Genomic DNA, 15,118 nt, shown 5'->3' with positions numbered 1-15,118 from the left:
TCCATAATTTGTTTTATTTATTTTTTAATAGGATTAAGGTCTGGAGACTGACTAGGCCACTCCATGACATTAATGTACTTCTTCTTTAGCCACTCCTTTGTTGACTAGGCAGTATGTTTTGCATCATTGTCATGCTGGAAGAGCGATCCATGTCCCATCCATCCATCCATCCTTGGATGAAAAAAGTTTTCATCCAAGATTTTACCATACACAAGGTTTAGGCGTGTGTCAATGGCAATGTTTGACCATTCTTCCAGAAGCTCATTTGCGTGGTCAGGCACTGATGCATGCCAAGACATTTTGGACAATTTCATGCTCCCAAATTTGTGGGAATAGTTTGGGGATGGCCCCTTTCTGTTTCAACATGATTGCCCACCAGTGCACAATGCAAGCTCCATAAAGACATCGATGAGAGAGTTTGGAGTGGAGAAACTTGACTGACCTGCGCAGAGTCCTGACCTCAACCCAATAGAACACCTTTGGGATGAATAAGTGCGGAGACTGCAAGCCGAGTCTTCTCGCCCACGTCAGTGCCTGACCTCACTGATGTGCTTCCCACACACACACTCCTAAACCTTGTGGACAGCCTTTCCAGAAGAGTTGAAGCTGTTATAGCTGCAAAGGGTGAGCCAACTCCATATTTAACCCTACGGACTAAGACTGGGATGCCATTAAAGTTCGTTTCTGTGCGTGTAATATAGTGTGTGTCTCTCTCTCTCTCTCTCTCTCTCTCTCTCTCTCTCTCTCTCTCTCTCTCTCTCTCGAGAGAGAGAGAGAGAGAGAGAGAGAGAGAGAGAGAGAGAGAGAGAGAGAGAGAGAGAGAGAGAGAGAGAGAGAGAGAGAGAGAGATATTTCATACAATGCTGTGGAAAAGTATTTGCCCCCTTCCTGATTTTTTTATTTATTTGCATATTTGTGACACGTAAATGACTCAGATCATCAAACTAATTTTTTTATTACACAAAGATAACCTTGAGTAAATACAAAATGCAGTTTTTAAATTATGGTTTCATTTATTAAGGCAAAAAAGCTGTTCAAACCTACCTGGCTTTATGTCAAAAAGTAATTGCCCCCTAAACCTAATAACTGGGTGTGCCACCCTTGGCGGCAACAACTGCAATCAAGTGTTTGCGATAACTTCCAATGAGTCTTTCACATTGCAATTTGGGCCCACTCTTCTTTGCAGAATTGTTTTAATTCAGCCACATTGGAGGGTTTTCCAGCATGAACGACCTGTGTAATTGGATTTAAGTCCGGGCTTTGACTAGGCCACTCCAAGACCTAAATGTTGCTTTGTTTGAACCATTTGGAGTTGTGTTTCAGATTATTTTCCTGCTGCATAACCCAAGTGCTCTTGAGCTTGAGGTCATGAACTGATGGCTGGACATTCTCCTTTTTAGGCTTTTTTTTTTTTTTTTTGGTAGAGCCCAGAATTCAGGGTTCCATCAATTATGGTAAGTCATCTACGTCCTGAAGTTGCAAAGCAGCCTCAGACTATCACGCTACCACCACCATGTCTGACTGTTGGTATGATGTTCTTGTTATGAAATGCTGTATTAGTTCTATACCAGATATAATGGGACGTACACCTTCCAAAAAGTTACATTTTTGTCTCAGATCACAGAATATTTGCCTAAAAGTCTTGGGGATAATCAAGATCTTTTTTGGTAAATGTTAGATGAGCCTTTGTGTTCGTTTTGGTGAGCAGTGGCTTTGGCCTTGGTTCACTTGAGTTCCAAAGCCTTAGAAATGGCTTTGAAACCCTTCATAGACTGATGCATGTACATTATTTTTGTTTCTAATCTGTTCTTGAATTTTCTTAGATTGTGGCATGATGTGTGGCTTTTTATGATCTGTTAGCATCCTTCACTTTGACAGACAGCTTCTATTTATGTAATTTCTTGATTCAACAGGCCTGGCAGTAATCGTGCCTGAGTTTTGCAAGTGAAATTTAACTCAGCTTTCCAAAAAATTGGGGTTAATTGAAGTTCATTCATATTTCAGCATGGGAGGGGGCAATTACTTTTTCACATAGGGCCAGGCAGGTTTGAACAGCCCTTTTCTCTTAATAAATGAAATGATAATTTAAAAACTGCCTCTTGGATTTACACGGGTTATCTTTGTGTAATGTTAATTTGTTTGATCTAAATCATTCAAGTGCGAGAAATATGCAAAAAAATAAATAAAATCAGGAAGGGGCAAATACTTTTTCACAGCACTGTATATATATATATATATATATATATATATATATATATATATATATATATATATATATATATATATATATATATATATATATATAGTGTATGTATGTATGTATATGTGTGTGTGTGTATATATATATATATATATATATATATATATATATATATATATATATAATTTATTGTTTGTATGTATAGTGCTTTGAAAAAGTATTCAAACCCCTTGCAAGTTTCCACATTTTGTCATGTTAAAGCCAAAAATGTAAATGTATTTTATTGGGATTTTATGCGATAGACCAACACACAAAATAGCACATAATTGTGAAGTGTAAAGAAAATGATAAATGGTTTTATGGTTTTCAAAATGTTTTACAAATATGTGAAAAGTGCAGAGTGCATTTGTATTCACCCCCCCCCCCCCCCAAGTCAAAAAGTTTGTAGAATCACCTTTTACTGCGATTCTTTTTGGATATGTGTCTATGTAGCAGCTTTGCACATCTTAAGAGTTGAAATGTTTGCCCATTCTTTGAAAAATAGCTCAAGCTCTGGCACATTGGATGGAGAGCATCTGAAAACAGAAATTTTCAAGTCTTGCCACAAATTCTCAATCAAATTTTTAGGTCTGGACTTTGATTGGGCCATTCTAACACATGACTATGCTTTTTAATAAACCATTCAATTTTAGCTCAGGTTTTATCTTTTGGGTCGTGGTCCTGCTGGAAGGTGAACCTCCACCCCAGTCTCAAGCCTTTTGCATACTCTAATGCCGCGTACACATGATCGGAATTCTCGTCGGAAAAAGCTCTGATGATTTTCCAGACAGAATTCCGACGGAATTCGGCTCAAGCTGTCTTGCCTACACACGGTCACATCAAATTCCAATCATTTATAACGTGGTGACGTACGACGTGACTAGAAAAAGGAAGTTCAATAGCCAGTAGCCAATAGCTTCTGTCTCATAGTTGAATCTGAGCATGCATGGTTTTTGGCGTGTTGGAATTGCATACACACGATCGGAATTACCGATAGAAAGTTTTTCCATCGGGAAAATTGAGAACGTGCTATCAATTTTTGGCTGGCGGAAATTCGGACAGCTAAATTCCGATGAAGCATACACATGGTCGCATTTTCCGATGAAAAGCTCTCATCGGTCTTTTTCTGACCGGAATTCTGATCGTGTGTACGTGGCATAACAGGTTTTCTTCTAACGTTGCCCTGTATTTAGCTCCATCCATCTTCCCATCTGACCAGCTTCCCATTCCTTGCTGAAGAAAAGCACCCCCACAACATGATGCTGCCACCATTATGTTTCACGGTGGGGATGGTGTGTTCAGGGTGATGTGCTGTGTTATATTTCTGCAACACATAGCACTTTACTTTTAGCCCAAAAAGATGCATTTTATTTTTATTATAACCTAACCCTGCTTTAAATTTGTCCACAACTTTTGTCCCTGATCCATTTGATGTGTTCCTTGGCCGTCATGATGCTGTTTGTTCACGAAGGTTCTCTAACAAACCTCTGAGGGCTTCACAGAGCAGCTGTATTTATACTGAGATTAAATTACACACAGGTGTACTCTATTTACTAATTAGGTGACTTCTGAAGGCAACTGGTTCCACTAGATTTTAGTTAGGGGTATCAGAGTAAAGGGGGGTGAATACAAATGCACGCCACACTTCACTGTTGTGAATGTCTTTTGACAAACAATCAGGAAAAGACTTCTTGAGGGTGGCCTGAGGGCCCGACGTTCTTTAGTGGGCCCTGTGCTCACTGCCCGCCATCATGGAGTTCGATTGGCATTTGCCATTGAAGACCAGAATTGGCAGATCCGCCACTGGCGCCCTGTGCTTTTCACAGATGAGTGCAGGTTCACCCTGAGCACATTTGACAGACATGAAAGGGTGTGGAGAACGTTATGCTGCCAGTAAAATCGTTCAGCATGACTGGTTTGGTGGTGGGTCAGTGATGGTCTGGGGAGGCATATCAATGGAGGGGAGCATGGACCTCTACAGGCTAGACAATGACACCCTAACTGCTAGTAAGTATTGGGTTTGAAATCCTAGGACCCATTGAAAGACCCTACACTTGAGCAGGGGGTCCGGCTTTTCACTTGGTGCACAATAATGCCCGGCCTCATGTGACGAGAGTATGCAGCCAGTTCTTGGAGGATGAAGGAATTGATACCATTGAATGGCTCCAAGGTGCACCTGATCTAAACCCAATAGAACACCTCTGGGACATTGTTTCAGTCCATCCGATGTCGCCAGGTTGCACTTCAGTCTGTTCAGGAGCTCAGTGATGCTCTGGTCCAGATCTAGGGGGAAATACCCCAGGACACCATCCGTCGTCTCATTAGGAGCATGTCCTGATGTTGTCAGGCATGCATTCAAGCACGTGGGGGCTGTATAAACTACTGAGTACCATTTTGAGTTGCAGCAATGAAATTTCCACAAAATGGACTAGCCTGCTGCATCAATTTTTCACTTTGATTTTCGAGGTTTCTTTGAATTCAGCCCTCTGCGGGTTGATAATTTTCATTTCCATCAAACGATATGGTATCCTTCCTAACACATTACCCACTCCATATCAGTATAGATCAAGCACATTACACTTTGCTACAATGTAAGTAGTGAGTGTATAGCTTTGTATAACAGTGTCAATTTGCTGTCCCCTCAAAATACCTCAGCACACAACTAGAGGTCGACCGATATAGGTTTTTCTCATGCCGATGCCAATATTTACAAATCGGGCTGGCGGATATATATGAAGCCGATTTTTGTGGCCAATATTTTAAGCCGATTTTTTTTTTTCCTTTTTTTGGCAGGTGGCACAGGTTGCCAGTGATTTTCACTGGAATTGGTTAGCACTGGAAGGTGCCACTGGTTGGCACTGACAGGTGGCACTGATTGGGACTGGCAGGAACAGGCAGATTTCACACTGAGCCGATTTTATTATTATATATTTTTTATTACACAATATGTAACTGAATGCAGAGACCAGCTGTCAGAATTCAGCGTGATGTCGGGGTGGGCAGGGCTCTGCAGCCATCAAACACCAGCCAATGATTGGGCTGCTTAAGAAAGTGGGTGGGGCCACATACACGTAACGGCCCGCCCAGATCCCATCGCATTGGCTGGTGTTTGATATCTGGGTCCCACCCACCCGGGTCCCACCCACCCCCGACATCACCCTGAATTCTGACAGCTCCTCTCTCTGCATTCAGTTGCAAATCCGTTTCACACACTGATCACCGAGACTCTCAGTGTGCGAAACTGTCATTGGAGTGTGGGGAAGGGAGGTAATCGGACGATTTTGAACAAAAATCGGCCGATGCCAATTTCTTAAAGGCCAAATATTGGTCGATATATTGGTCGACCTCTACACACAACCATTAATGTCTAAACTGCTGGCAAGAAAAGTGAGTTCACCCCTAAGTGAAAATTTCCAAATTGGGCCCAATTAGCCATTTTCCCTCACCAATGTCATGTGACTCAGTTTTATAAGGTCTCAGGTGTGAATGGGGAGGAGGTGTGTTGAAATTTGGTGTTATTGCTCTCACTCTTATACCGGTCACTGGAAGTTCAACATGGCACCTAATGGCAAAGAACTCTGAAGATCTGAAAAAAAGAATTGTTGCTTTACATAAAGAAGGCCTAGGGTATAAGAAGATTAGCAAGACCCTGAAACTGAGCTGCAGCACGGTGGGAAAGACCATACAGCGGTTTAACAGGACAGGTTCCACTCAGAACAGGCCTCACCATGGTCGACCAAAGAAGTTTGAGTGCATGTGCTCGGCTTCTTATCCAGAAGTTGTCTTTGGGAAATAGACATATGATTGCTGCCAGCATTGCTGCAGAGGTTGAGGGGGTGAGGGCTCAACCTGTCAGTGCTCAGACCATGCGCTGCATGCTGAATCAAATTGGTCTGCATGGTTGTCATCCCAGAAGGAAGCCTCTTCTAAAGATGATGCACAAGAAATCCCGCAAACAGTTTGCTGCAGACTAAGGACATGGAGTACTGGAATCATGTCCTGTGGTTTGATGAGACCAAGATAAACTTCTTTTGTTCAGATGGTGTCGGGCGTATGTGGCAGCAAACAGGTGAGGAGTACAAAGACAAGTGTGTCTTGCCTACAGTCAAGCATGGTGGCTGGAGTGTCATGGTCTGAGGCTGCATGAGCGCTGCCAGCACTGGGGAGCTACAGTTCATTGAGGGAACCATGAATGCCAACATGTACTGTGACATACTGAAGCAGAGCATGATCCCCTCCCTTCGGAGATTGGACCGAAGGGCAGTATTCCAACATAACAACCCCAAACACACCTCCAAGACAACCGCTACCTTGCTAAAGAAGCTGAGGGTAAAGGTGATGGACTGACCAAGCATGGAGGAGCACAAGGTCTCTAACATCCACCATCTCTGTGATGTCATCATGGAGGAGTGGAAGAGGACTCCGGTGGCAACCTGTGAAGTTCTGGTGAACTCAATGTCCAAGAGGGTTAAGGCGGTGCTGAAAAATAAGTGTGGCCACACAAAATATTGACACTTTGGGCCCAGTTTGGACATTTTCACTTAGGGGTGTACTCATTTTTGTTGCCAGTGGTTTAGACATTAATGGCTGTGTGTTGAGGTATTTTGCGAGAACAGCAAATTTACACTGTTATGCAAGCTGTACACTTACTACTTTACATTATAGCAAAGTGTAATGTGCATGTTTGTGTGTGTGTGTGTGTGTTTATATATTTCTTTATATAGAAAATAGATTATTTTTTTCTTTTGCTGGTTAAATTAGATGGACTTTTGTCTTATTTCAATCAGATTAACTATGTAACTATAAATGACTGATTAAACCAGTAGTTGTCAACTTATGAGGTCTAGGGGGCCTCAACTGCAGCCCCTGACATCAATGTTCATAATTTTCTCTGTTGCTAGAGAGAAATGTCAGAGACTACAGCAATACTAGAGGAAATGATGGTCAGAGACCAGGGACATGCTATGGGTGTGCTTGAAGGCTGGATACATGCTTCAAAAAATTGAGGAGCTGTCACATGAGGCTAGAAGAGATAGATCACTGCTATGACCCCTTTACAAAGCAATGCTCCCACTTCCACCCTAGAAAGCTGGGTACAAGGGTCCCCGACGCATACCAAAGAGGCCCATATGGCCCTTGGGCTACAGATTCGGACTTAGAAGGTTAAACACACTATTTGCTGTACTATTGTTTTGACATGATTGTCAAATCACAATAAATGTGTACAATATGTTTTACTAAAATGTTGACATTAAAGGATAAGTTCACCTTTTAATAATGACTGTACATTTTTTTTGCAGGCAAAATATAATATTTTTTATTTCTGGTGCCGCTGAAGCATTGCACCAGCAATCAGCAGATCTGTCAGTGTATCTGGGCAAGCAGATACAATCTGACAGGAAGAGAGAATGAACTACCACAGCATTGTGGTAGTTCATTGAAAACTACAAGCCAACAGCAGCATCTTGTAGTTCAGTCTTCCATTCACAGCTAGTGGGGGGTCAGGTCCTGCATCCTCATAGGACAGTGATGGCAAACCCTGGCACCCCAGATGTTTTGGAACTACATTTCCCATGATGCTCATGCACTCTGCAGTGTAGTTGAGCATCACGGGAAATGCAGTTCCAAAACGTCTGGGGTGTCAAGGTTCGCCATCACTGTCATAGGACAATCGGGGGGAAAATTAAAACTCCTCCTACAAGCTTTAACTAGACACTGATTGAAGTCACAAGACTGCTATATAATGATGAGAAAAGGTATTTGTCAGTTTATATATACTAAATCTCTTGCATTTCCATATTCTGTGTACCGTGGAAATCCAGATATAGTGAATACATGATCCTGGAATTAGTAACACTTTAACTTAAGTTTTTAGAAACCCAACACATTGCTTGCTGCTTAGTTTTTGTGTTATAGAATTTTATTTTCTGCAAAGCAAGTATGTCTGTGGGTTTCTCTCCAAACGTTGGCAGCTGTAAGCTATGCACCATGACGTAATAATTTCCTACCGCTGTTTAATATGAGCATATTTTCAGATGGTTTGAACTTTTACTTAACAAATCTTTAGTTAAATAGTATTTTACAAGAAATCAATGCTTCTGCAACTCTGCTAAACTAGATTTATGGATGACTAGCTACTTTTGAGAAGCACATGTGAACTTATATGTTGCTTAATTTGTTTTGTTTTTCTTGTAGGTGAAAAGCCTTTTAAATGTGAGTTATGTACTTATGCCTCTATAGATTGCAGTTCTCTGCGTAGACACATCAGGACTCACACACACGAGAAGCCTTACAAGTGCCCACACTGTTCTTATAGCTGGTGCGTGATTTTCTTTTTTTTTTTTTATTTGTCTTCATCTATCCTTTCCCTGTGGTCAATGTAAAATCTATTACCATCACAGCCCTTTTAATGAGAAACGCTGGACAAAAGAAAAAAGCAATCAGTGAACTACTAGTGCCATCCATATATGTGACAAAATTTAAAAGGTTCACTTATTTTACTGTTTAGTTTTATGTAATTCGTTGCACTTCTTGCAAAGTATTCAGTGTGTTTCTTAATGAGAGTCTCTTGATGATTCTGATCTGTCCCATCTCCAACTCTGATGACTGCCAAGATAAGAAATAGCACATACAGTGAAAATAAGTCTACACTCCCCTGTTAAAATGTCAGGTTTCTGGGATGTAAAAATTGAGACAAATATAAATAATTTCAGAACTTTTTCCACCTTTTAATGTGACCAATAAACTGTACGAATGTTCAGAATTCAGCAATCACATTCAAACTCATGTTAAATAGGAGTCAGTACACACCTTCCATCATTTAAAAGACCTCTGATTAACCCCAAATAAAGTTCAGCTGTTCTAGTAGGTTTTTCCTGACATTTTCTTGGTCGCATCCTACAGCAAAAGTCATGGTCCGCAAAGAGCTTCCTAAGCATCAGAGGGATCTCATTGTTAAAAGGTATCAGTCAGGAGAAGGGTACAATTTTTTTTTTCCAAGACATTAGATATGCAACCCAGTGAAGACCGTCATAATCATTTGGAGAAATGATGGCACAACATTGACATTAACAATTGAACATCCCTCCAAAATTGTGGAAAAGACGAGAAGAAAACTGGTCGGAGAGGCTGCAAAAAGGCCTACAGCAACGTTAAAGTTGCAGGAATATCTGGCAAGTACTGGCTGTGTGGTACATGTGATAATCTCCCGTATTCTTCATATGTCTGGGCTATGGGGTAGAGTGGCAAGACAGAAGCCTTTTCTTACAAAGAAAAATATCCAAGCCTGGCTAAATTTTGCAAAACACACCTGAAGTCTCCCAAAAGCATGTGGGAAAATGTCTTATGGTCTGATGAAACCAAGGTTGAACTTTTTTGGCCATAATTTCAAAAGATATGTTTAGCGCAAAAACAACACTGCACTTCACCGAAAGAAAACTATACCCACAGTGAAGCATGGTGGTGGCAGCATCATGCTTGGCGCTGTTTTTCTTCAGCTGGAACAGGGGCCTAGGTAGAGGAAATTATGAACAGTTCCAATTACCAGTCAATTTTGGCACAAAACCTTCAGGCTTCTGCTAGAAAGCTGAACACTGTTATCTTTTTCAGCATGATGAAGACCCAAAGCATACATCCAAATCAACAAAGGAATGGCTTCACCAGAAGAAAATTTAAGGTTTTGGAATAGCCCAGCCAGAGCCTAGACCTGAATCTGATTGAAAATCTGTTGGGTGATCTGAAGAGGGCTGTGCATATGAAATGCCCTTGCTACTGTGTTCAGACCTATGTTTCTACAGTTCTACAGTCCATGTTTGTAAAACTTTTCCTGCAACTCATTTAGTGGCCTTATTTCCACTGATCATAATTAACAGTTTATAGAGAAAGGGAGCCTAAAAACATTAAAAGTTTTTGTTAAAAGAAGTGAGCCATACAGATGCAAACCAGTTGCACTGGGTTTACACCTATTTGTTTGCTGCAGCTCATGTTTGCATGAGCATAGAAACCACCTTCGTTTGAATTGGCTGCTGTAGACTTCAGAAAATGGAAAAAGGTCCCTGCAAAAAAAATTCTCCTACTACCCGCACTTCACCCTGTGTTGCACCCCCGCAGTGCTGCTGGCTTCCCTCCTCTCCCCCCGGCTGGTGCGGGGGATGTTTCAGGATGGTGAGCATACCAACCCCTTCCTTCTCTAAATGAACATAGTGAACACACTTATTGTTTTCATTCATAGCTGAAGCATAGTTAAGTGTTTTACCTACTAAGTGTTTACTATGCTTCAGTTTGTGAATGAGCAAGAAGTCGCTCGGCACGGAGCACTTCCCATTCATACACTGTCCAGTGCAGCTGAGGCTGCAGAGAAAGTCATGCGTATTTGAGCTTTGGGGTGCACACAATGCAATAGGCTGCTCACACCTATGAGTAAGTCCCACTGTTGGTGTCACTGGGAGTAAAATAAGTCCCATCACTGTTGTCAGTGCTAGTAAAATAAGCCCTCTCATTGGTGTCAGTGCTAGTAAAATAAGCCCTTTTGTTGGTGAATTTCAGACAGATCTAAAAGACAACTGAATGCAGCTTTAAACTTATAAATGTATTACTAAATGTTGTTGTTTTAATAATTGTAATGGGTGTAAGTCCCTACATTTTACTTGGTATCAGTCCCTTCTACAGTTTGTACAGCAGTGCTCAGAGAATGGGAGGTGGAAGCAGAAGATGAATCCAGTCAAGTGTGCTGCAAGCATGCTTATAGGTTGAGAGCAGAGTAACAGTGAGATGATTTCATCATTGTGCTGCTTCTCCTTTCACTGCTCAGCCACAGTGTGATGAGTGCGGTGGAGACCTGTAATTAAATGATAAACTGCAGCAGATTGCGGTGTTCAAGTTTTGTTTACTTGTTGCCTGATTCTGTACATTGAATTGCAGTTTTTCATTTTTGCACATAAACCTGCAGGTATAAAGGACCCAAGTATTCAGAGTTTTGAAGAAGCCAAAAGAAATCTTTTGTGTGCCTAGTTTTGCACCCTATAGCTTATTAATACTGTTGGGTGCATGCAGTACCAGCCCTGAGATATGGGTTTAACTATTTTGAAACCTTGGTAAAAGTTCAAGTAGAACTGTAGGCAAAACTTTTTTGGATAGAATAAGAGAGGATTATAAACCCTGTAAGATTTGTTTTTGCCACCTGTGTCCCATTAGGCCCCTTTCACACATGCGGATCTGTTTTCACGGACTCCGCTTGCTCAGCAGGGATCTATCCGCTTATCCCCACTGAGCCGGCGGATGACAGGTCCATCCATGCTCACTGTGCAGGGACGGACCTGTCAGGTCTCCGCTCTCTATGGGGAGATCGGATGAAAATGGACCGCTAAGTAGATGGAAAATAGGGTTTTCATCTGTCTGGATTTAGTGGATCGGATGTCAGCGGACATGTTACCGCTGCCATCTGTCGCTCCATAGAGGTACATGGAGCATCCGTTCAGGTCCGCCTCGAAAAACTGACAGGCGGACCTGAGCGGTCCGCAGGTGTGAAAGGGGCCTAGGGGAGATATTCCTTTACTTCCTGTCTTATAACCAAAACGGGAAGTGTGAGGAAATCCCTGCAAATGAAGGGAATCTCTTGGAGGGAGGAGGGAGGTCACCTTCCTTATTGGGAAGATTTCCCATCTTACTTTTTTGGGGACAACCCAAAATTTGGGATTTTGTTTTTACTTTCACTTTTAATGATGACAAACATAGAGGGTGAATCTCCTTAACGGGGACACAGTCAGCAATAAAAACTGACAGGTGTTCTAATCTCTCTATACAAAAAGGTTTTACCTTTTAGTTGTACTTTAAATATGTAAAACAATAGTGTAGCGCCAATATGCGTAATAAGTAGATACAAGGTGCAATGTTCACCATATAATTAAGCATAAAATCTAATAATGCAAAAGATAAAAACTGAATTATATAAAAGTCTGAACGTGACAAGAAAATCATAAAGTCCCACAGTGTATATGGTAAAGTGCAAAATAGACACGATCCAGCAACACCATTAATCGTGAAGATACTTCCCAAACGGTGCTCATGTGACCAGTCACTAACATCAAGTGAATTGAAAACTCACCAGAGCAAATGGCTACCATTACAACAGTATGTGCGCCTTATTATAAATGGAAATCCCGCAGGAAGCAGTGCAGCAACTCACTTCCAATGACACCTCCAGATGTGCTCTAGCTTGGGATAAATAAAGCTCACCAATAGCCCAAAGAAGTTTCCCATAGTGTAGTAGGTTTATTAACAAAAGGTATAAAATCCAACATGGTTTTTCCACACGGAAAGCCACTGCCGACCAGGGATCGCACTGCGGTGTGACGTCAGCACCAGAATCTCCGCCCTACGCATTTCATCCAATGGAACGTTTTCAAGGGGTCATCTGGTCTTGACGTCTGTTCTAATTTTATAAATATATGTGCACCCATTCGCAGGTGTGCGATAGTCTCATTAGGTTGCCATCACCGTAAATAATGGTCAACATTGCAAGTTGTGTTTACTTGTTAAGCATATTGTCACTACACTATTGTTTTACATTTTTACATTACTACTTTTTGTGTTAGCAGCCTCATCTTCACATTTAGGTTTCATATCAAAACGCAGAGTGGTTGTAAACCCTTACATGCCACTTTTACCTACAGGTAAGCCTATAATAAGGCTTACCTGTAGGCACTGGAAATATGATACTGAAAGATGTTTACCATATATGCTTGCCCCGACATAGAGTGGAGAGGGATTTAGAACATCTGTCAGGTTTTATTGCTGTCTGTGCCCCCGTTAGGGAGATTTACCCTCTCTGTTTGTCCGGTTTACCATTATCATTGAAAGTAAAAGAAAATCCCAAATTTTGGGTTGTCCCCAGTAAAGTAATAGAGGGGAAATCTTCCAAGTTTTTGGCGACCTAGGGGTCCCCAAGGAATTCCCTTTTTTGCAGGGATTTCCTCTCCCTTCCTGTTGGAGTATGTGACAGGAAGTGAAGGGAAATCTCCATAATGGGACCCAGATGGTGAAGCAAAATTTGATTGGGGCTATCATAACCCTTCCTTACTCTATCCAACATTAAAAAAAAAAAAAAAAAAAAAAAGATTTGTCTATAGTTCTACTTTAAGCCTAAAAAAAAAAAAAAAATCAGGATTCATAGTTTCGTTGTTTTGTCGTTTAGATCTGACTTGTTTCTTTTAAACTTGGCAAGCTTGTTTTGATTTTAAATGTTTAATTATGCATAGTTACACCCATTTATCTTTTGCAGCATTCAGAAGAAAAGTCTTGACTTACACATACGTCGCCACCATACCAGGGAGAAGTTCAAGTGTAGCTTTTGCCAGTATTCTTCTCCGGACAAGCAGTTACTTCATAAGCACACAAAGAAACATCATCTTAATGAAAATTCACAGCCTTCTGACTCCGCTCCCTAGAAGATGACATATGGCCAGCAAATGATCATTACATGAACTTACTTGAAATTTATCATGTTATAGTCAACAGGGTTATAAATATGTCCTCTGGATTGAGGAGCACTGTATAATGAGTCTACTTGTTTTTCCTGTAGGATAAAATCGTGCATATCGGCTGCTTTTGCTCAGTTCGAGCTTGATATACAAAACTTATTGAAGCCTTGACTGTTAAAAATTTTAGAAACTAAGCAAAGAAATCTTTATATTTAAATTAATTTGTGTACACGTTTAGAGTTCCAGCATTTCTTAGCAATGCAAGAATTTGACAATAAATTGTTGAAAATGGTTTAATATACTTATGGGATGGATCAAGATACATACAGCACATGCAAATGTTTCCTATTTTGTTATATTGAATTAAAGGCTGAAATAAAATTTGTGCTTTTGGTAATCTTGCGAATGAACATGGGGATTAGCAACCATCTGCTATCTCAGGTAGCTAGAGAGAGATTTGTTTGCAGATTTTTCTCTGTCATTTGATTGCATCCAAGGGTCAACTTGCTTGGTCTTCCTATTTGTACTTTTCAAAAATTGCTAAATGTAGTATGTTCAGCAATCACAGTAAATGTAGTATGACCAACAATCACAGTAAATGTTCTTGGTTGTATTGTATTTTTTTTTTTTTAACGCAAAATGTCCTGGTCACTGCATCCTTAACCACTTTGCCTCTGGAAGATTTATCCCCCTTCATGACCAGGCCATTTTTTTTTTTTTTTTGGCACTGCATACATTTAACTGACAATTGTGCGGTCATGTAACACTGTACCCAAATTCAATTTATATACATATTTTTACATAAATAGAGCTTTATTTTGGTGGTATTTGATCAGCACTGGGTTTTCAATTTTGTTACGCTATAAATGAAAGAAGAAAACAAAAAGAAAACAAACAATATTTTATTACTTTCTGCTATAAAATGTGTCCAATAAAAAAAAAAAGTAAAATCAAATTTCTTCATGAATTTAGGCTAATATGTATTCTGCCACATGTTTTTGGTAAAAAAAAAAAATCCCAATAAGCATATATTGGTTTGCATAAATGTTACAGCATCTACAAACTATGGTGTATATACTGTAATTTTTATTTACTTTTCATTTCTTATACTAGTAATGACGGTGATCAGTGCATTAGTGGGACTGCATTGGTATGGCAGACAATCTGATGCTAACTGACACTTGATATTTTGTGGGAACCATTGATTCTAAGACGGTGATCAGTGCTAAAAATATACACTGTGGCTATACTAATGATGCTGGGAAGGGTTTAAAATCTAGGGCGATCCAGGGTTTACCCATGTGACTAACAGTGCTTGATGCATTCACTGTGTCCTGTTTTTACTAAGGGATGTGCCGGTTTTTATCCCCTGCTTTGCTGGGGAAACAAAATCTGGGACATT

General features: G+C 40.5%; 1 protein-coding gene across 3 annotated transcripts in view; it reads left to right on the top strand.

Moving 5' to 3' along the window:
* Window positions 1-14,334, top strand: part of LOC143996840 (uncharacterized) — a 79,811-nt gene extending 65,477 nt beyond the window's left edge. Inside the window, exons 6-7 of one of the 3 annotated variants that reach the window (XM_077492123.1) lie at window positions 8,480-8,558; window positions 13,518-14,334. In XM_077492123.1, the coding sequence (XP_077348249.1) occupies window positions 8,480-8,558; window positions 13,518-13,683 (245 nt within the window). In that variant the 3' untranslated portion in view covers window positions 13,684-14,334. Of the gene's footprint in view, window positions 1-8,434; window positions 8,559-13,517 lie in introns of all 3 variants that reach the window. The other 2 variants (XM_077492122.1, XM_077492124.1) reach the window with 2 other exon arrangements.
* The last annotated feature ends 784 nt before the right edge of the window (window positions 14,335-15,118 follow it).

The sequence above is a fragment of the Lithobates pipiens genome, unplaced genomic scaffold (assembly GCF_037356315.1).
Source record: "Lithobates pipiens isolate NorthernLeopardFrog02 unplaced genomic scaffold, aLitPip1_a1.2 Scaffold_19, whole genome shotgun sequence".
Classification (NCBI taxonomy): Eukaryota; Metazoa; Chordata; class Amphibia; order Anura; family Ranidae; genus Lithobates; species Lithobates pipiens.
The sequence above is the reverse complement of the archived record's forward strand: the minus strand, read 5'-3'. Positions and strand labels throughout refer to the sequence as shown.